The sequence below is a fragment of the Cynocephalus volans genome, chromosome 1 (assembly GCF_027409185.1).
Source record: "Cynocephalus volans isolate mCynVol1 chromosome 1, mCynVol1.pri, whole genome shotgun sequence".
Classification (NCBI taxonomy): Eukaryota; Metazoa; Chordata; class Mammalia; order Dermoptera; family Cynocephalidae; genus Cynocephalus; species Cynocephalus volans.
The window spans coordinates 238737004-238759234 of NC_084460.1; the positions used below are offsets into that span (position 1 = coordinate 238737004).

The 22231-nt window shown below is 46.7% G+C and overlaps 1 protein-coding gene across 1 annotated transcript; it reads left to right on the plus strand.

Moving 5' to 3' along the window:
- Positions 1 to 17613: 17613 nt before the first annotated feature.
- Positions 17614 to 19507, plus strand: SP5 (Sp5 transcription factor). Its single transcript, XM_063088115.1, has 2 exons — positions 17614 to 17664; positions 18356 to 19507. Exons 1-2 carry the CDS (start codon positions 17614 to 17616, stop codon positions 19505 to 19507), a joined length of 1203 nt encoding a protein of 400 aa, XP_062944185.1.
- The last annotated feature ends 2724 nt before the right edge of the window (positions 19508 to 22231 follow it).

Genomic DNA, 22231 nt, shown 5'->3' on the forward strand with positions numbered 1-22231 from the left:
CCACATACCCACAGATGGGCCCCAGGTCCTGCATTAAGACTTTTTTCCTCTCCTGGAGGCCCCAGTTACAAGGTCCAGTTTCAGGGCCTTGTCTATTTAATCTTTTACCATGGCCTCATAGGAAGGGTTGCTGAGTTCCAGATGGCCAGTGCTGATTTACTATGTGATAAACTATCTCCAGGACAGGTCTTACCCAGAAAGGTGCCAAGCGTGGTATTGATTACGAGCAGGTCAAGAAATCCACCGCTTATGCTTGGCATCTGGCAGCTCAGTTTTCTGCCAGAAGTCTCCAAAACCTTCAAAAGGATTTCAAATCAAGGAAGGAACTAGACATTGGGTATCTGAGGCTCCCCAGTTTCCCTGGGACTGCTGGTGAGAATGTGAGCCACGTGTGCCCCCACGTTAGCACAGTGGCCACCCACAGAGCCCACTGGGCAGCTGGGGAGCAGCCCTGGAATGCATTTTCTAGTAGCTGCATCTGGGTAAGTGGCAGACTTTCTGACTGCCTCTTTTTCTTTTTTTTTTATAGCCTCTTGGCTGCCAGATGTGTAGAGATGTTCTGGCAGCCAGGGACCTGCCTTGGGGCAGATTTGGGGTTGGAGTCCTGATGAGAGTCTTTGTTCTCTTAAACACTATTGTCACCTGACTCACCTATTACTGTGAATAATTTGCTAATTTTGGCCATAAAAACAAGTTCTTAGACAATCTCCAGTAATGTGTCTTTTTATGTCCATCAGGAGAGTATTTTCCTGCCTCCTCTTTGTTTGAAATGGAAATGAGCCTGATAGATTTATAGCCAGCTAGGAGTTGGAGCATGGGAGAGAAAGAAAATTATGTCCACCCTAAAGGTGGCTTCTGTTCTCTTCTACAAGTCTTTGAAGAATTAGTTCTTGGAAAACAAAGTCTCTTAAAATAAGTGAACATCACTTTAGAGCTCCCATGGGTATGCATGAATACATTTGGGGTGTCTATAAAACATACATATTAAGTAATATGTTGCCTGATACTGCTTTTTATGAATCATCTGAGACAAAGCATCCTTGTTAAAGAAATTAACTGGGTTAAGAAAGTAAAGTCATCATAAATTGTGTGAATCTATGGGTTCACAGTCATATTTTTCTGGCCAAGGCAGATCTACCCCGGCCCACAACAACTGCAGACAAGTGAGGGGCCGAGACGAAGCAAAGGTGCACGGGTGTGGATGACGTGAGCCTCCTCCTTCTGTTCTCTCCTGCATTTAGTAATCCCTTTTTAGCAATCCCAGCAACCCACCTGTTCCACTCACTACACACACACATACACACACATGCTCACGCACACACGCAAAGTTTCTGATAAAATCACTTACACTTGTTGATTATACTTTAATAAGCCAGAGTGTCAATCCATTTACGACCTCATCTAGGTGTCTGCAGTTTAAGACTTCTCTCTCCACAGTCTTAAAGCCTTGTCCTATTTTAAGGTATTTCAAGCATCAGTGGACAAACGGGGAATAATAAAGACTCTATGATTTTTTCACTAAACTTAGCTTATTGGAGGAGGCAGGCCTGAAGTAAACTTGGCTTAGCTGCTATAGGGCAGAGGAGTTTACATTTTTTATTCACAGGCACCTTTTAAAGCCTGGGTCTGGGCTGGCCAGTTAGCTTGGCTGTTTAGAGCACAGTGTTATAACACCAAGGTCTAGGGTTCTGATCCTGTATAGGTCAGCTGCAAAAAAAAAAAAAACAAGCCTAGGTCTTCCAACATCACTAAGTTCTCCTCTGGCTCCTCTCCTTTCCCCCACCCCTCCTGCTTTTCTCTCCCCTCTGAATCCTTCCTTTCCCTTGATTTCACTGCCATCTCTCCATATCTCCCCTTCTTCCACCCTTCCCATATCTTAATGGCTTCTCCAGCTCTCTTCCCCACATTCCTAGGTGCATACTTTGTTGTCCAGCACAACCAAAGCTATTTTCTCTTCTACCTAATGCCATTTTAAACCCTGTAATCCTTCTGTTAAGATTTCCTGTAATGCAGCCCCTCATCTCCTCATGTGGAAGAAAGAATACTTGTGCTGTAAGTCCCAAGAGCCTGAGTCCTGGCCCAGACTCCTACACTAACCTGCTGGGTGGCCTGGCATGAATCACTTAACTTCTCTGGCCCTCAGCTTCCACATCTATAAAATAATAGATCAGATTTCAAGACTTGTCTCTACCCTACAATTTTATGATCCTATCTACCTTCAGGAGCGGTTTCGTTAAAAAAAATTTTTTTTTAATAAAAAGTGTCATTACTTTAGCCTTAAAAAAAGGAAGGAAATCCTGACACATGCTACAATATAGATGAACCTTGAGGACATTAGCTAAGTGAAGTGAAATAAGCCAGACACAAAGGGCAAATATTACATAATTCCATTTATATGAGATATATGGAGTAACCAACTTCAGAGAAACAAAGCAGAGTGGCGGCTGCCAAGGGCTGGCTAGGAGGGGAAAATGGGGAGTTGTTTAATGAGTCCGGAGTTTCAGTTCTGCAAGATGAGAAAGTTCTGGAGACTGGTTGCACAACAAGGTGAATATACTTAATGCTACTGAAATGGTTAAATAATGGTTCAGATAGTAAATTGTTATATTTTTTAATCACAATTTTAAAAAATGTTTTTAAAGGGGACAAAAACTTCTGTGTTGTTGGAGTCCAGAAAGAACAAAAAAAAGGCAGAAAATCCATCCCTTATTTCACAGGTGAAGAAAATGAGGCCCAGAGTGGTCAAGAGCCTTGCCCAGGGTCACACAGCTATGCCTGTGTGCACCACAGGTAGCTGGACTCCTTACTATCTTACAGTCAAAAATAGAAGAACTCCATGTTTTCCCTCTGCTGCTTTTAGAAGAAAGTGGTGTTAACACTTCTTGTTATACCAAGAGAGCACAGCAATATATATTTTTTTGTTATTAATTAGTTTAGTAGAGAACAAAATACACAGGTATTTTATATAGTTCTCCCTTTTAGATTTAAATTTAAGCCATCATGTTCTTAAGTTGTTGTGGCCTGAAGAGTGACAGCACCATTATGGCAAATGACATGGAAAGTTATTAAAAGCCTCTCCTGGTCCTGGGATGGGAGTCCAGGGCATCACTCACTTGGCAGAGGCTCCCTGATAAGGAAAGACAAAAATGATGCCCTTGCCCTCTGCAGGGACACAGGAGTGGGGGAGGGTGACTGACCTGCCTTGGCCACACTGAAATGCCCCAAGCTGGGATTTGGCTTTGCCTCAGTCCCAAAGGCATTTACTTAAAGTGCTTCATAATAATGCTAAGACCTGAGGGCACCTTCCTAAAATATCAAAAAAAATTAATGCTTTCTGCATCTTAGAAACCCATCCTAACTAAACAAGTACAAGATGTTGCCACTGTGGTTGAAATAATAATTATTCTAAAGGGACCACTAAGTTAGAAGAGTAGCCTAAAGTCATTAAATTCAAAAGTCATTCAATTCAAAACCAAAGAGCAATGCCCTAATTTTCAACATCTATTCCAGAAACAGGTAAATGAATTCCCATATATTACTGTCAGATAAATGTAGTTATTGAATAACTGAAAAGGGCTTCTGGTACAGAGTCCAGATTTTATATTTAAAATAGAATGTTTAGATTAAGTAAATATTAAACTCAAAAATGCCCCAGGATAATGGGAGTTTCACTCTGTGGCTATGAGTGAAGGGAAATGATAACAATAAACACTGTAACATGAACACATAGTGTCATACATAAACATCATCAAAGGTTATCTCTTTTATGGGGCTTGTAGAAGGCTGTGTTCATGAACACAGTGCATCTATTACATGCCTAATAACTGTGTTTAATTGCACAAATGAAAATATACATGGTTAACTTTAAAATAATCAGTTCTCTCTCTCTCCACACACACGTTTATGATGAAGTAGTCTTGTCACATAGTATATAATTTTAGAGTGCTTTATTTGTATGAACTTGATAATTTAAAGATTGGTAATAACCTTTTCTTAAACTGAATGGAATTTCATGAGTCTAGTAATTGACTGTTCCCCTGTTCTCTTTGGTCAGCGGAGGGACAGCGAGAAGAAAGTCCTCCTGGGCTTGATGGTATGTTGAGTTGGCTGGTGAATGAAGACATCGTGAGAACTAGGCAAAAATTGGCATACTTTGAGATAAAATGCACACAAACACCCCAAAATAATTAAATCTCTAAATTCGTTAGTAGCTGGGGAGAATAGAAAAGGCTACACTGGGATGTCCCTTTCAAGAGAACCTCCTTCCAAGTCATTTATCATTTGAAAAATAGCTTTCCTGGGAGATTATATATTGTTGAAGATAACTGATTTGTGTGGTTTGTTGAATCTTTTACTGAAAAAAATTCAAAGAGATCATTTAACCCAAACCCTTCAATACAGAGATTTATCGTTGCTTCCTCACTACTCAATAAATGTTTAAGCCACTTACCATTTACAGAGCAATGCACTAAAACAGTGGAAAGTCAAGATGCAGCTGTAATTTTACAGTCAATGCCATAAAATATTACATGACCTTCAAAATATTATTCAGATCAAAATTGCTAAAAATGCTGTTTTAAGGTTATGTGGGTGGAGAAATTACTGAAGAAGGGAGAGCTAAAAAGACAATTCTGGCAGTAGGATGTGGTTACTGAGCACTGAAATGTGGCTAGTGGGACTGAGGAACTAAATTTTTAATTTTAATCAATTTAAATTTAAATAGCTACTTGTGGCTACTGGCTACCATACTGAACAGCACATTCTTAGAGGATGTGAGATTTGAGCTGGGCTTAAAGGAAGGATAGGTAGGAATTTGACAGATATAGAAAATGAAAATTCCAAGCAAAGGCCAATGTTTGTGAAAGTTCATGGAGGTAGGAAGGCCTCAGTCAGGCATGGCCAAATCTAATATCAGTTAAGATTGGAATGAAAAGTGAGTAGTGGGTTAAAGTGAAAGATAAGCTAGAAAGATCCAAAATTGTGAGGCATCTTGAATGTAAGCCGAAAGAATACACAATTAATTCCATATTCAATGAGAAGCCATTTAAGGTTTTTGTGCAAGGTAAAAACATGAGCTGCTTGGTATTTTAGAAAGATAATCATCAGATAATGTGCAATATGGATTTGAGGGCTGTTTTGATTCCCTATTGCTATATAATAAACCACCGTACACTTAATGGAGTAAAACAACAGCCATTTCATTGTGCTCATGGATTTTCTGTGTCAAGAATTTGGATAGAGCACAGAGAAGATGGCTCATCTATGCTCCATGATGTCTGGCACTTCAATTAGGGTAACCCAAACAGCTGGAGGTTGGACTCATCTGAAACCTTCTTCACTCACATGTTGGCTCTTAGGCTGGGATGACTCAAAGGCTGGGATCCACTGGGACTGTTGACGAGAGCATCTGTAGGTAGTCTCTTATGTGGCTTCTGCTTCTCACAGCTGAGTTCCAAGAGGGAATGTTTCAAGGGAGAGAATCTGGAGTGAGCATCCCAAGAGAACCAGCAGGGAGCCACTTGGCCTTTACTGACCTAGCCTCAGAAGTCACCTCCACTGTATTCTATTGATTATAAGTAAGCCTCTAAGGCAAGCCAGACTGTGGGATGAGAGATATTGTCATGATCATCTCCGGAAAATACAGTCTGTCATAAGGACCATGAAATGGGAGCTGAGAAATAATGAAGGCTTCAACCAGGAAAATGGAAGTGAAGAAAGAAAGGACAAGCAAGAATTGGACAACAGCATGGAAGCAGAACTAGCAGTGACAGAAGTGGGGAATAAAGGAGGAGGAAGGAAGCCCAGATGACTTTGAAGCTGAATCAATTTAAAAACACCAGTTGGAAATCTTGAGAAGACCAGTTAGTTTGGAAAGTGGGACAAAGAAGTATGTTTCCTGAGATGTATTTATTTTGAAGATCTAGTGGGACATTCTTGCAGAGATATCAAGGGGGTACTTAGTAATTCAGGGCTGGAGCTCAGTTTGGGAGTCATGAGAGAGGGAGATGGTCAACAGAGTGCACATGATAGGAACTCAATAAATATTGGTTGAAGGACATAACCCCACAGTAGCTGGGACCAGAGTGGCTGAAACAATCAGTGTTTGCAATGAGAAGAAAGAGCATATCAGTTCTTGAGCAATTCTCTAAAGGTGAATGAGGGTGTAGTGATGGAGACCAGGAATTAAAGTGAAGCAACTGCATAATCAGCAAATGTAGCAGATATTTAGATTGGCTCATTCAGTAATTATTCCAACATCATTCTAGGCCAGAAAGCTACAGATTCTATATGCATCCCAGATTCTCTTGCAGCTAGGGTTCTAGCTATACAATTTTGATTGCACCAGTCAGATGCAGCATACCAAATTGGGAAGGCAGAAGTAAATAATTCCAAGACAGGAACTGTGCTTTTGCTGTTACAAGTAAGCACAGTGGTACTACGGTTGTTTTTTCTATGACAACTGTAACAGAGGTCCTAAGTCCCAGCCTTTTATGCATAGTTGTCAAGAAACAAGATACAGATCATAGTAGAAGTGGCATGATTCTGAAGCTAGGAAGCTGTCACCATGGCTTCCCAGGGGTAGGCAGCTTTTGATTCCACAGCCTCCTGATTCTGGCAGGGACAGAAGCTTCCTTGACAACCCAGGTCTGCGGTGTGGGTTTGGAAGCCATTCCTGAAACCTCTACCAAGACTCTGTTGCTTCAGCCCTCCAATCATTCTCTAAGACATTGAATGCCTTGTCATAAGTCCCTTTCTGCTTTAACTTATGTAGAATGGATTCTGTTCCCTGTAACTGAACCCTAATAAATACAGTAAGCAAGAGACAAGACCCTTGTGTAGGTCTTGGAGCCTCTTGTAGCAGTCACCTAGGAGAACCTTAGGAAAACAACAAATGAGAAAAATTTCAGGGAGCAGCCATGAAAATGGTAGACAGCGAGAAGAGAGCAAATGAAGAGGGGGGTTGGAGCTGGTACTCTGAAAGGGAGGATCTGAATCTGAGTGATTCTGCAGGGGAAGGTGCCGGGTAAAGAGGACAGTTCCAACCTGAAACCAAGCCATGATACTGGAACCCACATAAAAAGGACATTGCTTTCTCAAGACCAAAAGGCCCACGGGCAAGACTCTTGCCTGTCCTAGAAGAACCAGAGATGACCTTTTATATGAAAATGGGGACAGAGACCTGATATTTATATTAGTCTGTCCCCAGGTGTACCCGTAAGGATAATGCACTAAGATTTACCTATATACTTAAAATCACTGCCCCAAAACTTTCAAGGTAAATAGCTGATTCTGTGTGCCTCCTGGCAGCTTGGGGCAGGGGTAAGAGGAAAGAAAAGAGTACCCTAGAAGTGAAAAAAAAAGGTCATAGATCCAGATTATAATCCTTGAGGTCAAGAACCATATTTTTCCTTGGGTAAAACAAGATAGCAAACATCTCATGTAGAAGTGACATTTTTACCACAAGGCAAATAATAAACAACCTGTAATGTGGCCAGTAAAGTATCCCAGACTTTGTATTTAATAATGTTGCCACAGACCCACATACACATTTAATTGTTTTTCCAATAACAGAAAGATTTTCATTCAACCAGGGAGGCACTCTACTATAATGGTTAAAAGGATGCCCCCTGGAGTAACAATACCTGGTGTTTTAGTCCGTTTTGTGTTGCTGTAACAGAAATATCTGAGACTGGGTAGTTTATAAAGGAAAGAAAGAGGTTTATTTGGCTTACGATTCTGGGACAGCTGCGTCTGGCACGGGCCTCAGGCTGCTTCTACTCATGGCGGAAAGTGGCAGGCAGCCGGTGGGTACAAGCATATCACATGGTGAGAGGAAGCAAGAGAGAGGAAGCAAGAGAGAAAGAGAAGGTGCCCGGGTCTTTTTAAGCAACGAGCTCTCGTGGGAACTAATAGAGCGAGAACTCACTCATTAATCCCCCCTGCCCCAGGAAGAGCATTAATCCATTCATAAGGGATCCGCCCCCATGACTCAATCAGTTTCCAACACTGCCACACTGGAGATCAAATTTCCACATGAGTTTTGGAGGGGACAACACATCCAAACTCCATCACCTGGATTCAGTTCAAAGAATGAGACATGGAATTTGGGCCAAATTACTTAACCCCTCTATGCTGCAATTGTCCCATCTATAGCATAGAGTTAGTAAAAGGATTTGGGGAAATCTCATATTGTTGTGGTTGGCCCTCCAGTCACATGATCATATAAACACACTATGAGTGAAAGTGCCTGTTTGTGTACAGACAGGGCACAAGCTATGGCCACCCAACAGACTACCACCAACAAACTAGAGCAAACCTGTGCCCTTACCAGCACTTCTTTCTCCAGCCTAAGTTATCCAACCCCTCCCCCTCTATCCCAGGGTGCTAGAGTTAAAGAGGGTTGGAAATGGGGGGGGGTCCACACTTTATTTGCATTTGTTGATATGCAGACAGAAATTTTTTCATTAAATCTTTATTGGGCTTGCACCCAAAGTAACTTTCCTATCAATTAAAGCATGGTTTTACTCTCTTGCTATATATATCCAGCTTAAATTTTAAGAATATATGTGTAAAATTATTGCTTATCCTAAAAGAAAGAGTTATCACTTTCATTTCTTTTCAGGGAATAAATGTTATCACAAGTGGGGTAATAGGACATGGAGAATCTTTCCTTTTAATACTCATGTTCCCCATCAGCATTAGAAAAATCATGCATATGTGACAGTTCTTTCACTGTGCTCTGTGATCTCAGGAAACCATCTCACTTCTTTGGGCCTCAGTTTCTTCATCAGTCAAAGATTATCCCCAGGGTCCTTCCAGCCCTTAACATCCCTCCTGGGATAATAATCCTGGGACCCAATTGTGGCTCCCCTATGGCCTCTTTTCCTCAGTACTGGTGATAAACTCTCTGAGGGCAGAGCGTGTTTTCTTTATCTTGGGGATCCTGCACAGCACTTGGCACTGTGCCTGTGCTCACCTGGGCATACCTCCACTGCACTTAATAAAGATGTTGTTCCCTGTGCCTGGAAAGAAAGACAGAAGACAAAGCCACAGAGTGGTACTTTGAGTTTCTGCAGGCTGCTGCCATGATCTTCAGTCCGCAGATTTCTCTGTGCCTTTATTTCCTCTCTCATCAAGTGGTATTTGAAACAGGGTCATTTTGAAGCAGGAATATTAATGTCTAAACTAAACAGGAAAAGACATGCTTAATTTAAAAAGTTTGGCACTTTTTTTCCTAAGATATGGCTTTTGTAAGGAGGCCTTGTCTGTGCCTAAAGATCATTCATATTCATGGCAATGCTGGTAAAAGCAATTTTACATGCCTAAGAAAAGCATGGGAGGCATGTGGCACCCCACGTCTCCTCCCCCTGCCCCACATCAGTGCCCCACAGCAGGACATTACCTCCTTGTCTGAGGGAATCCAAATAGCAGCACAGGAGGATAGAAGGCAGGACTTAAGTTTTTGTGACTTGAATGTGATCAAGTAAAACTCACAGGACAATGCTTGGAACAAGCAGGTATAAGCATCCCAATTTGCATCTAGTTTCCCACTGCCCTGTTAATGTGTGGCCACCCGTTCACTCTCAGCAATGACTTGTATTTCCAAATAAATAAATATTTAAGAAGTGTGGAAAATACTATAAAGCATATGTACTTCACAGGCCTGGTTTTCCAAAGCCTTGCAGTTTCAAATATTGACCTTGCGATGACTGGAAATTTTCCTCAGGCTATAAAGTCTCTGGTGTAAGATAAAGATTTACACAGCACAGTGAGGTTGCTGGCTCAAGGACAGACTAGTTACTGATTGCTATATAAAGATACTGGAATATTGCTAGAGGAAGAAGGAATGTTTGCTAAGATCAAGCTTTTGTTGATAGCTTTACTGGAATGTCACCTGGCTTGTTTCACTGAAAGTTACCAGCCTATATTGTTAAACTATAACCCCACCTATGTTCTCTTCCTGTAACTTCCTGGTCTGGAAAATAAATGCAGGAAAAGAACCCCAATTTGGGGTTAATTTCCCAAGGAAACATTGCCCCTCACTTGAGGGTTCTAGCGGGAGATTAACCGCTTTGGAGTCTCTCACTGCTCAGAAGAGATGAGCTTTGAATAATCCTTTGCATCTCCAATACCCAGGGGAAGAGGGGTGACAAACCCGTGGGGGACAAAGCAACACAGAAACAACAAAGAAGCTTCCCCTTCAGTTTCATTTGGCATCCCCCCAATCAGAAGTTATCTCCTGCAGTTACACTTGCTTCGCTCCAGCCTCTGAAGAAGTTCCTCCCCTCATGAATGGAAACACCTGTACCTCCACTGCAAGCCACCAGTTTCTAGGCTCCCCACCTACATTTGCCTCCTCTTTCTAACACTTTCTTTTTAACACATCCCAAAACACAAACACAAAACTTTTTCCTTGCCCCTGCTATCTGGTTTAGCTGCTTCATAAACTCATATAATCTGCCTTGTGTCCCCTCAGTTCTGAAGGTGGATCCTCAAAGCTTCCTCCTGAAGCAAATGGACTCTTTCTGTTTCTCAGTACCCTTTCCTCTCCCCCTCCAACCCCATTGCCAGCCTTGGACATGTCCAGGGGTCTTGCTCAACCTCCTACCTCTACTTTCTTTATTCCCTCTTGCCTCTGTAACTCTTTTTCCTTTGGCTGCTTTCATGGTTCTTCTTCCTCTGATTTATTTGTGGTTTCCTTCCAAATTCTGGGGTACGTTTTCTCCGCCTGCTTGATCTCCACTCACCCCTACGAGCTCACTTATTCAGCCATCTCCACATACCAAATATTCACAAATCTTTCTCTCATGCACTGCCCACTCCCCATATTTCCAGCTTTCTGCAAGCATTTTTCCATGAGCAGCTGGCCAAAATCCTAGATTCAACAGCCCAAATATCATTCAGTGTTTCTACTTAACTCCAAACTGTGTCCCTTCCTTACTCTCCCACTTTTGTCAGCAATTGAGCTATTTTTGCTGCTTCATACACTAAAACCTAAGGGTCCTCTTGACTTTTTTTAAACAGCTTTACTGAGATATAATCACATTTCATACAATTCCTCCATTTAAAGTGCACCATTCCATTTTTAAAAATATATTCACAGAGCCAAGCAACTATCATCAAAATCAATTTGAGAACATTTTCACTCTCCACCCAAAAAGTCTCCACCCATTAGCAATTATGTTCTATTCCCTCCACCCCTAGTCCCTGGCAAACACTAATGCACTGTCTCTGGATTTTTCCAGTCTAGACATCTTATATAAATGGAAGTGTGGAATATGTGATTTTTGTGACTGGCTTCCTTAGTTAGCATAATGTTTTCAAGATTCATCCATGTTGTAGCATGTATCAGTACTTCATTCTTCTTTACGAGTCAATAATATTCCATTGCATGGATGGATCACATTTTACACACTCATCAGTTGATGGAAAATTTAGGTTGTTTCCACCTTTTGGCTACTATGAATAATGCTGCTATGAACATTCACGTACATGTTTTTATGTGGATGTATTTTTTAATCCTCTTTGGTATACACCTAGGAATAGAATTGTGATTCCATGTTTAACATTTTGAGAAATGGCCAAATTGTTTTCCAGAGGCTACACCATTTTTACATTCCCACCAGCAATGTACAAGGATTTCAATTTGTCCACAACCTTGTGAACACTTATTATCTTTTTTATAACCTAGCCATCGTAGGTGTGAAATGGTTTCTCATTTTGGTTTTGATTTGCATTTCAGTGAGGCTAATAATGTTGAGCATCTTTTCATGTGCTCATTTATTGGCCATTTGTATATCTTCTTTGGAGAAATATCTATTCAAATCTTTTACCCATTTTTCAATTGGGTTAGTGGTCTTTATTGTTGAGTTTCAAGATTTCTTTATATATTATGAATACAAGTTATTAGATACACAATTTGCAAATTATTTCTCCCATTCTATGGGTTGTTTCACTTTCTGGATGGTGTCCATTGAAGCACAAAAGTGTTAAATTTGGTGAAGTTCGATTTATCTATTTTTTCTTTTGTCTCTTTTTTTTTTTTTTTTTGGTGTCATATATAAGAAGACTTCACCTAACCCAAGGTCATGAGGAGTTACTTCTTTGCTTTCTTCTGAGTTTTATGATTTAGCTCTTACATTTAGACCTACAATCCATTTGGAGTTAATTTTGTGTATGTAATAAGGAAAGAGTCCAACTTCATTCTCTTCCATGTGGATACCTAGTTGTCCCAGCACCATTTGTTCAAAAGAGGGGTCCTTTTGAGTTTTCACTTTATTTTATTTTATTCTAATCTGTCACCAAATCTTGTTCCTTTTCCCATTAAAATGCTGAGTCACCCTTTCACTACTACTACTACCAGTTCCTAATCAAAGCCTTTACCATCTCACACCTAGATAACTGCATCTGCCTCTATACTTCCAGGCTCTCTGCGAGCCAACCCTCCTAGGAAAGAGGGTTTCAAAAATGGAATTGATTTTGGGCCGGCTCTGTGGCTCACTCAGGAGAGTGCGGCCCTGGTAGCGCCGAGGCCTCGGGTTCGGATCCTATATAGGGATAGCCGGTGCAGTCACTGGCTGAGCGTGGTGCAGAACACACCTTGTCAAGGGTTGCGATCCCCTTACCGGTCCAAAAAAAAAAGTGGAATTGATTTCATGTTGTTTACCTGCCCAAGACCCATTCCTACTATATATATAGCATGGGGGCTAACTCTTTCTGCTTCTCTAATCTGGCCCCACCTTGTCTACACCAGCAAATCAAAGGCCCAAAACTTCATCATTGTTCCCACTGGAAGGGGAGTTTTCTTTCCTCTGCTGTCCCTTCCCCTCTCTACCTTCTTCCTTTCTTTGTACCACATTAAAATTCTATAGGTCCTTAAAGGTTCCTCCAAATCCAAGCTCCTTGATAAAGCCTCCTTTAACTACTCCAGCCCACACCAGTCCTCTCCTCTGAGTTCTTCCCGCTTTTGTGTGTTCTGTAGCACCAATCTTCACGCAGATGACACTGGTACACACAATTCCTTTCTACCACCCAACATCAGTATTTATCGTGCATCTACTGAAGCTCACAGCGCTGTGCAGGCATGACGTTTATCATGCAAATTGTTGTTTCCTCTTGCCATCAAATGAGGAAGTAGAGTCAAATGAGATAAAACGATTCCTCCTAGTTCTACATCCATTACATACTGATCAAATTTGGAAGTTGAAGCTTAAAATTAAATCAAGTTTCCACTTGAGGAAACATTCCTATATACCTAAAAAGGAAATCTTCCAGGGGAAAACTCCGTCACCCAGCCGGGTTCCCAGCATTATAATTCCTCGAGACTGGTGATACTAATGATGAAGAGTCCCCTATTTTTGACATAGGCATTTAGGGCATCTGTGATTTCGTCTGCAGCTTAAATTAGGAGACCGCTCCAAATACTCGAAGTTAACTTAGAGAATATCAGATTGCAATCCCTCACCCCACCACCATAAAAAAAAAAAATCTTTCAAATTGAAGAGACAAAGTTTGATCCCTTCCATGTTGGGAGCTGAGAACAATAGCAGCTTTCTGCTCTAGCACAACTTCAAAAGGCTGCTGAGTGATTGCTCTGAGAATACTTGGTTGTAGATGACTGAAGAAATGCATGGGCATCCTCCTGCGACTTAGTGCAGCACTAGCAAGAGGAAAATTCGGCCCCCTCTCCTCCCAGCACCTTTAATAAAGCATCGACTGGTGGTAATGCATTAACTAAGCAGATGCGGGCAAATGCAAGGTTGAGCCGTGTCTGGGAGGGGGCTAGATCCAGCCGGTTAAGCAATATCCTGCTGTAAAGGGCAGTGACGTAAGAAATTGTTGAAATGCCCTAAATCATGTATAGATTTTTTAAAAATCAACTGGAGACCAGGGGTGAAGGTCTGGTTGGGTTTATGCCAAAGGCGTGGGTCCCCGGTCGCTGCAAGAAAATGCCCGAGGCGAGGTACCAGTCTTGGGCACGAAGTAGCAACCCCAGAGTTGACCCTGGAGTGATCCCGGAGCGCGCAAACAGGTCCGCCCCCCCGCTCAAGTGCTGCCTCTGCGGGTTCACCTACCCGCCTCTTCCTCTCGGAAGTTGCACCGAGTCGGTGCTGGCCGCTCTCCTGCGAAGAAACTGCGGTGCAAACTTCTCAGCCTCGGAACCCCACTGCTTGGAGGCTTCGCTGTGCCAGCCGCCGCTGCGGGGAGACTGGTATTCAGCCTCCCCGCCCCCACTGCCGTTAAAGTTTGCTCCGCATTCGCCACTCCCCCGCCTCTTCACCCCCAGGCAGGAGGACCACATAGGAGTTTCCTGGTCCGCGGTGCACAAACACACCCACCAACAAAAGAAAGCCCATTAAATCTTCCCTCCTGTGAACTCGCGCCCCAGCGGATGCCTCTTTGAACTGACCCCCGCCTCCGCAGCCCCCGCTCCGTCTGGGACGCGCCCGGCCCCCCCGGGCTCGCTCCCTCCCTCCCGGCTGCGCACTTTTGCAGCGCGCCTGGTCTTTGATGTCTCTTTACATTATGGCAGAGCAGCCACATGCTCTTCCCGGGCGCGGGGCTTTGTGTAATAGAACTGACATTTGGCCCTGATACCTGTATCTCTTGGTGATTGCAACAAATTTCTAAAATAAATATTGTACTTTGATCTCTCGGCATTGCATTTTTAATAGACGCTCCAAACATTACTTCATTAAGAAGTTTTTTAGGAGTTCTGAGTGCGAAGGAAGGGATGCTAAACAGCAGTTCGGTAAAGTCTCCCTCTAAACTTCAGCTGGGGTCTGGGAGGGCCGGAATCCCAGCGGGTTTCACAAATGGAGCTGAGCCCTAGAGCTGCGGCTGCGAACACTCCAGAGAGGGCCTACAGTGCGCCCGGCACTGTCTTGAAGATTTTGCATATGTTAACTCTGTTAAGCCTACCACCGCTTTACAAGGCAAGTACTATTATAACTCCCAGCTTACAAATGGGGAACCTGAGGCTCAAAGTGGCTCAGTAACTTGCTTGCCATTGGCTTCAGAGTCCTTGCTCTTAACCACCAAACCACTACTCTCTTTCGCCTGCCGGCCACTGGTGGTGGTTTAAGTGGCTAATGGGGGCATGTTGGACAAAAAGTTAACTCCTAGCACTATGGAGATCAGATTCGGCAAAAAAGGATGCCTTTGAGCCTCCTTAGCCCAGTCGGCCCGCCTCCCAGCGAAAGAAGGGTTCAAAGGAGCCAGAGAAACAAACTCTAAGGAACCAGATTTGCCTCGAGGGTACGAGCATGTGCCGGCGCGGTGTGCGCCACTGTGCCACCTGGCCTCTTATTCGCATCCGGGAAAGGGCTCCCTGGTGTCCCAGACTTCTCTAGGACTCGACCCCTGACAGGGCCTGGGAAGGGGCAGGTCCGCTAGGCCTCAGAGCAAACCACTACGCCCTCTCCCCTTCCCCGCTCCCAGAGCACCCCGACCTCATCTTTAAGAGGAGCCAGACCACGTCGGCCGAGCTGTGCGTTCTCTGCGCACCGTTCTAGAAGAGACATTTCATTGGGGAGAAGTGGCGACGTGAGAGTGGGGCCGGGCGAGGGGCCCAACATACGTGCGCCGCGTTTGGCCCATTCATCTTCAGCATGATGTTCCCATTTCGCTGGCGCGGCGTAGTACGATGTGGCCCTGGTGGCACAGTGTCCCGACCCCTGATTTAAGTGCGGAGGGCACGAATATACAGCCCAGACTCCAAATCCGTTGGATTTAGGCTAACTGGCTCCACATCTGCAGTTGGGCCACCTGGTCCGTCCTCTCACGTCAATCCCAGTCACTGTTGGGTCTCCAGTAGGACCACACGCAGTAAGGCAGGGCGCGACTTGATTTGGGTTCCCCACGCAGCCGGCGGCCTCGGAGAAAGGAGACTGTGTCCGCGGGAGGTCGGACGAGGAGCCGGATAGGCCAAGATGAGGCGGCCCACTCGGCTGTGCGGCTGCCCGAGGCACGGCCGCGAGGCCTCAGAGGCGGTTCCAGGTCCCTAATTCCTCCAGTGCGGGAGGACCCCGCGGCGCCCGGCCCTCCTCTTGCTCCTTCCCCTCTCCGCGCTCCCCGGTGAGGCGATCCAGGTGTCCGCAGCGCCAGGCCAAGACCCTCCCTGCGTCCTGGGAGAGAGAGAAGCAGGCGCCGACTGTCCCTTCTCGCCGCATGTGGACGGCCAGCGAGGGTTTGGGGGTAACCCGCACCCTGGCGAGCGCCTCCCTGCCCAGCTTCGTGAAGTACGCCCCGCGCCTGGTGAAGAACTTTCTTTACTTTTCAGTGGCGACAGGAACAAGAGTTTGTTCCTGACTTTTCTTTCCCCTTCGGGGACCTCCCTCATATGATTTGCGGTATGTGGAACCACCGCAACAAAAAAGGCTTCTTCGACCGCGCCTCACTGTTTCGAGGCATTCCGTGGTGTGGTGGTGCGGCGGCGGGGAGCGCACACTCGCGTGGCGGGGCCTAGGGAGAGAAACTACTAGCAGCGTTGGGGGCTCTCCGTGTCAGGGCTGCCTCCCTGGCGAGAAAAGGGCGGGAGAGCATAATTATTTTCTCTCGGGTGTAGAATATGTTTTGCTCTAAGTGTTCCTCCAAGCTCAGCTTTGGGGATAAGTGCGGCGCGGGGTTTTTTTTCCAGATTCGCTGTTTGCAAAAGTTGTAGCCTCAGGAAAACTTCCAGGTCGCCAGCAGGAACGTCATCAGAGAGGCCCGCTGGCTCAGCGGGAGGACGGCCCAGGAGCGTGCGCACCACCCACCGCCGCTCTGGGCGGCCGCCCGGCCCCGCCCCGGGTCACAGCCCTGCCCCCGGCTCCCCTGCGGTGGGCGGGGGGACACGCTGCCGAACAAGTGCGGTCGGCCCCACGCCCCGCCCCGGGAACTCGCTCAGGTCCACGGTGGGCGCGGGTGGATGCGTGTGCTGTGCGGGTGCGGGAGTGTTAAGTACGGGGGAGAGTTACCCTCATCCCCGTCTCAAAGTCCCGCGCCTGGAAGCCAAAAGAAGATTTTTTGAGAGATAACAAAGACACTTTGTCACTTTGGGCGCTGCCTCGGTGCAAATCTTTAATTGCGGGGGGAGAAGAGGGGTATCGAATGTCTCGAGCAACCCAAGCGCGGGTCTCCAGGCGGCAAGGCCCCCTTTGATCAGGAAAATCCAATTATTTGTGTATATACATTTCCCACATAGTGATTACTTCATTAATTGTCCCGCCTTTATCTCCTCCCTTCCCATCCCCCCTAATAATCAGTTCTTTTATCCAGACCAACAAACACACCATAGGAGCTTTGTGGATTCAAAGGATTTGCTTTCGCTTCTGAAAGAGCCGCTATTCTTTGATGATTGGGTAGCGGCAAACTTCAAAGCCATAAATCTTCCCTCTGACTGGCTGGCGGCCCAGCAAAGTCCTTATCAAATTCTTGGAGGTGATCCTCAAGCGCTCAGACCGCGCGCGGGGCTAGCGAGCCGGCGCGGCCAGGGACGCGAGAGGGGAGGGCCCCGGCGCGCAGAGCAGGCGCCGGGGAGGCACGCTGGGCGGCCGTTCGTCCTCGCCTTCGGGTGTTCATGCCTTGGCGGCGGAGCCCCGCTCCGCAGCGAGCGGCCTGCATGCTGTAGCTATGGCCGCAGTAGCCGTCCTCCGGAACGACTCGCTGCAGGCCTTCCTCCAGGTCAGGGCCGGGCCCGCAGGGGGCGGGGAAGTGGTGGGAAGGGCCACGTCCGGATCTCTCCTGTTCCTCTGTGCACCCTGAATCTCAAAGGAAACCTCGCCGGTGGGTGCAGCTGGAGTCAGACCTAGGGGTGTCCGCGCCAACTTCACACCTAACCTAGTGTCGAGAATGTGGCCTTTGGGGGAGGGACGGGTGGATCCGGGGGTTGTTTGGGGGTGCGCGACCGGCCGGGAGCAGGACCCTCCTGCTGATTTCAGCCTGGGGCGGGCCGGGGAGTAGCGCAAGGAAAGCGAGAAAAAGAGCTTAAAAGATGGGAGGGCGGGTGGCTGGGCAGCCGGGCTTTGAGTGTTGCCAGACTCTTACTGGCCGCGGAGCAGGGAGCGACCCGTCGGGTCCCTCCCCCTCCCGCTTTGCGCCTGCTTCCTCTAAGGCTGGATGGCGTCTCTTTGCACCAAGTAGTTTAGCAGGAAGCGCTTGCGCGCCCGGTGTTCAGGTAGCGCAGGCACCAAAAGTTTTCTAGGACCGGTGGGTGCATGCGTGGGGTGCGCTGGCGGGGGAGGGACAGCCAGGGCGGAGGAGGAGCTGCGGTATAATAGCGGGAGTCGGGGTGATGGGCCGGCCCGGAGTCCACGCTTGGAGCGCTAACCTTTTGTCTCTTCTCCGCCCTCCCTCGCTGCCGCCGCCCATGCAGGACCGCACCCCCAGCGCTTCCCCGGATTTGGGCAAGCACTCGCCCCTGGCGCTGCTGGCCGCCACCTGTAGCCGAATCGGCCAGCCGGGCGCGGGGGCGCCCCCGGACTTCCTGCAGGTGCCCTACGACCCCGCGCTGGGCTCACCCTCCAGGCTCTTCCACCCGTGGACCGCCGACATGCCGGCGCACTCGCCGGGCGCGCTTCCGCCCCCGCACCCCAGTCTGGGGCTGACGCCGCAGAAAACTCACCTGCAGCCGTCCTTCGGAGCTGCGCACGAGCTACCGCTCACACCCCCTGCCGACCCCTCGTACCCCTACGAGTTCTCGCCTGTCAAGATGCTGCCCTCGAGCATGGCGGCTCTCCCTGCCAGCTGCGCGCCCGCCTACGTGCCCTACGCGGCTCAGGCCGCGCTACCGCCCGGCTACTCCAACCTGCTGCCCCCGCCGCCGCCTCCGCCGCCCCCGCCACCCACCTGCCGCCAGCTGTCTCCCAACCCGGCTCCCGAGGACCTCCCGTGGTGGAGCATCCCGCAGGCGGGGGGCGGTCCCGGGGCCACCGGGGTTCCGGGGGGCGGCCTCTCCGGCGCCTGTGCCGGGGGTCCCCACGCGCCCCGCTTCCCCGCCTCAGCGGCCGCCGCCGCAGCAGCAGCAGCAGCCGCCCTACAACGGGGCCTGGTATTGGGCCCGTCGGACTTTGCGCAGTACCAGAGTCAGATCGCCGCGCTGCTGCAGACCAAGGCTCCCCTGGCGGCCACGGCCAGGAGGTGCCGCCGCTGCCGCTGCCCCAACTGCCAGGCGGCGGGCGGCGCCCCCGAGGTGGAGCCGGGCAAGAAGAAGCAGCACGTATGCCACGTGCCGGGCTGCGGCAAGGTGTACGGCAAGACGTCGCACCTGAAGGCGCACCTGCGCTGGCACACGGGCGAGCGGCCCTTCGTGTGCAACTGGCTCTTCTGCGGCAAGAGCTTCACGCGCTCGGACGAGCTGCAGCGGCACCTGCGAACTCACACCGGCGAGAAGCGCTTCGCCTGTCCCGAGTGCGGCAAGCGCTTCATGCGCAGCGACCACCTTGCCAAGCACGTCAAGACGCACCAGAATAAGAAGCTCAAAGTTGCTGAGGCCGGGGTGAAGCGGGAAGACCCGCGGGACTTGTGAGACCACCCCAGGGAGTCCCGAGGCCACTCACGCCTTGGACTCCTTTCCCAGCACCTCTGCGGAAGGTGCCCGGGACCTGTGGCAGCTGGCAGAGGGGAGACTTAGCAGACGGACTGTCCGCTGCCCGCCTCTCAGAGTGCACCCAGGCTCCCATCTTCCCCGGCCCCCGGACAGGAACCTGGTCCCCAAGAGGAGCGGGGGAGGGTTGGGAGCAGGAGTCACTTGGGCATGGTTAGGCGCCCTGCGTTACGCCAGAGCGGTTCCAAACTCTGAACCATTCCCACCATCTGGAAGACCTACAGTTTGGGGAGACCACCCTGGGCTTGTATATAGGAAACGCTGCTGAATTAAGGCGGAAGGACCTTGGGAAATTTGAAAAAGTGCTCGGGTTTTCGCTAGGACTGGTTCGGGCTTTGTACAGGTTATTTAATAGCTTTGTTAAAGAATTATAATAATAATAACATTAATGTTACTTTTGTCTTCAGCTCCATGCAGAGCTACAGCATGATATGTCTCTGTAAAGCGATGGGCAGTTGCAGCGTGAAAATAAATACGTTAATTCCGGGGTCACCTCGGGAAGACCCCGCTGAGCCGGTCTCGTTTGATCTTTTCTTCTTCCGGGAGGCTTTGCTAAGCGGTCACATTTCACTGGGAATTTGATGGTGCCTGTAGGTAGGCTGTTTGTGTCGGAGGCTTCTTTGGTTTGGAGGGTTCTGGGCAAGTGTGTTGGGTGCATGGATAGAAGAAATAGGCCAATGTCAGTTTTGTGGTAGAGGCTAGGGCAAAATTTTCCAATCACAGCTTGAGTTTCTCATGTGGCCTTAGGCCTTAGCCCGAGACTGTCGTGTTTCTCTTACAAATTTGATACCTGCTGCACATACAATATACATTCTTTTTATCTAGCGAATTCCCTGTGGCTTTCCATTTGTTGGTACTCTTAGGACAGACAGATCACACACGGGCTGAGCGTTCTCCGCACAGCCGGTTATGCTGGTGTCTGGAGAGGTATTAGAGACTGGAGGATGTGTTCACAGGTGAGATTTTGAAGAGAAACTGGAGACCTTTGTTCAGGTTGGTCTTTGCCCTTGAGAGGACCAAGAAGACAACTTACCAGGAGTCATTTCTGTATTTCAGCCTCGTCATGATATACAACGTTGTCTTGCTTGTTTTCTTCTTAATCATATTGCTGTGGAAATCTTTAAGTCTTCTGGTTAGGCCAGGAAGTTTAGTTCCATTTTGTATCTTTGGATTTTATTTTTTTGATCATTGAAGTAGACTAAGATGTTCTTAGGGAGGAGTCAGGAAATATTTATGGCTTGGAGATGTGGAAATAGGATTTTTTTTTTCAAATCTAGGTTTCTTGCCTTTCTCTAAAATTTGAAGTTTTAAAGCTTTCAAGTGTTTTTTTTCAAGGGTCCCAACTGTACTAACTCCTTGATGTTTTTAAACCTGAAACTGAAACCTTAATCAGCAGTTAAATCTTTTGATTTAGAATTGGAAAGAAAAAAAAGAAAAACAGAAAATGTTCTAAATTTGTTAATATGCTCTGCCAGCATCATTAATGTCAACTTTCTTTTTTTAAAAAAAAAAAGATGACCGGTAAGGGGATCCTAACCCTTGACTTGGTGCTGTCAGCACCATGCTCACCCAGTGAGCCAACCAGCCATCCCTATATGGGATCCAAACCCATGGCCTTGGTGTTATCAGTACCACACTCTCCCGAGTGAGCCACAGGCCAGCCCCATTAATGTCAACTTTCAATGGAACTGAGTAATCTTTTTATGATAGTTGAAGTGTACGTACACTGACAGGATTTCACAGCTTTCAAACTGCTGTTACCTTGCTTCTTATTTGAAGTGAGTTCTCAAAAGCTATGAGTGTTGTTCTTGAGACTTACTGTATTAAGTAAAACACAAACATCAACATAATTGAGGTGAAAATTACTCTTAGACTCCTAAAAAATAGCATTTTACTCTGTAACCTGGGACAAGGTAGTAAATGAATATTAGAATCGTTGTGGAAATATGCCTTAGAACCACTTACTCTCAGAGATTTTGCAACTGTTTAATAACAAATTAGAATGTGAACCTTCACAGTTCTTTACCTCGGAAGAGCAGTTTGGGTTTGTTAAATTTTCAAGGGTGTGGCAGTTTTGCAAGCAATAATAAAGCTGCTAGACAGTAATATTAATATACATCTAAACGTGGGGTTTTAATCTAAATCGAGTCTAATCAATTAGTAACCTAATCTTGATTTAGGTTAAGATTACACATTTAGATGTATGAATCAATGTAAAGAGTAACAGAAACTCTTACATTTCTATGAAGAGTTACAGAAACTCACATCTGAACCAAACCCTGGGACCAACTTCAGAGTCAGGAAAGGCTTTGTGGCAGGTGATAGGGAAAGAGGAATCCTCCTTAGAAAGTGATAAAACCAAGGGCTTTGGACTCAGAAAATTTGAAGTGATTCTCTCATGTGAGAGAATGCCATTGGTAGATAAGGAAAAATGGCAATTTTGAAACGAGTCTACTAGCTATTACTGACTGCTGTGATCATTTCACATCCAAACCAAATAGGTGTTAAAGATAAAGTTTGCTTATAACTTTAATTTTGTGGTTGTTCAGAGAAAAAATAAGTAAAATGTATGGAATTTAATATCTAAACAGATGAGTTACTGAAGATAGTTTCTTTATAACTTTGTGGTTAAGAAAAAAAAACTAG

Excerpts from the sequence above, each read along its gene's own strand:
- SP5 (XM_063088115.1), top strand. The coding sequence starts at position 17,614 with ATGGCCGCAGTAGCCGTCCTCCGGAACGACTCGCTGCAGGCCTTCCTC. Across the intron at positions 17,665-18,355 it reads CGCTGCAGGCCTTCCTCCAG|GACCGCACCCCCAGCGCTTC; the intron begins GTCAGGGCCGGG and ends CCGCCCATGCAG.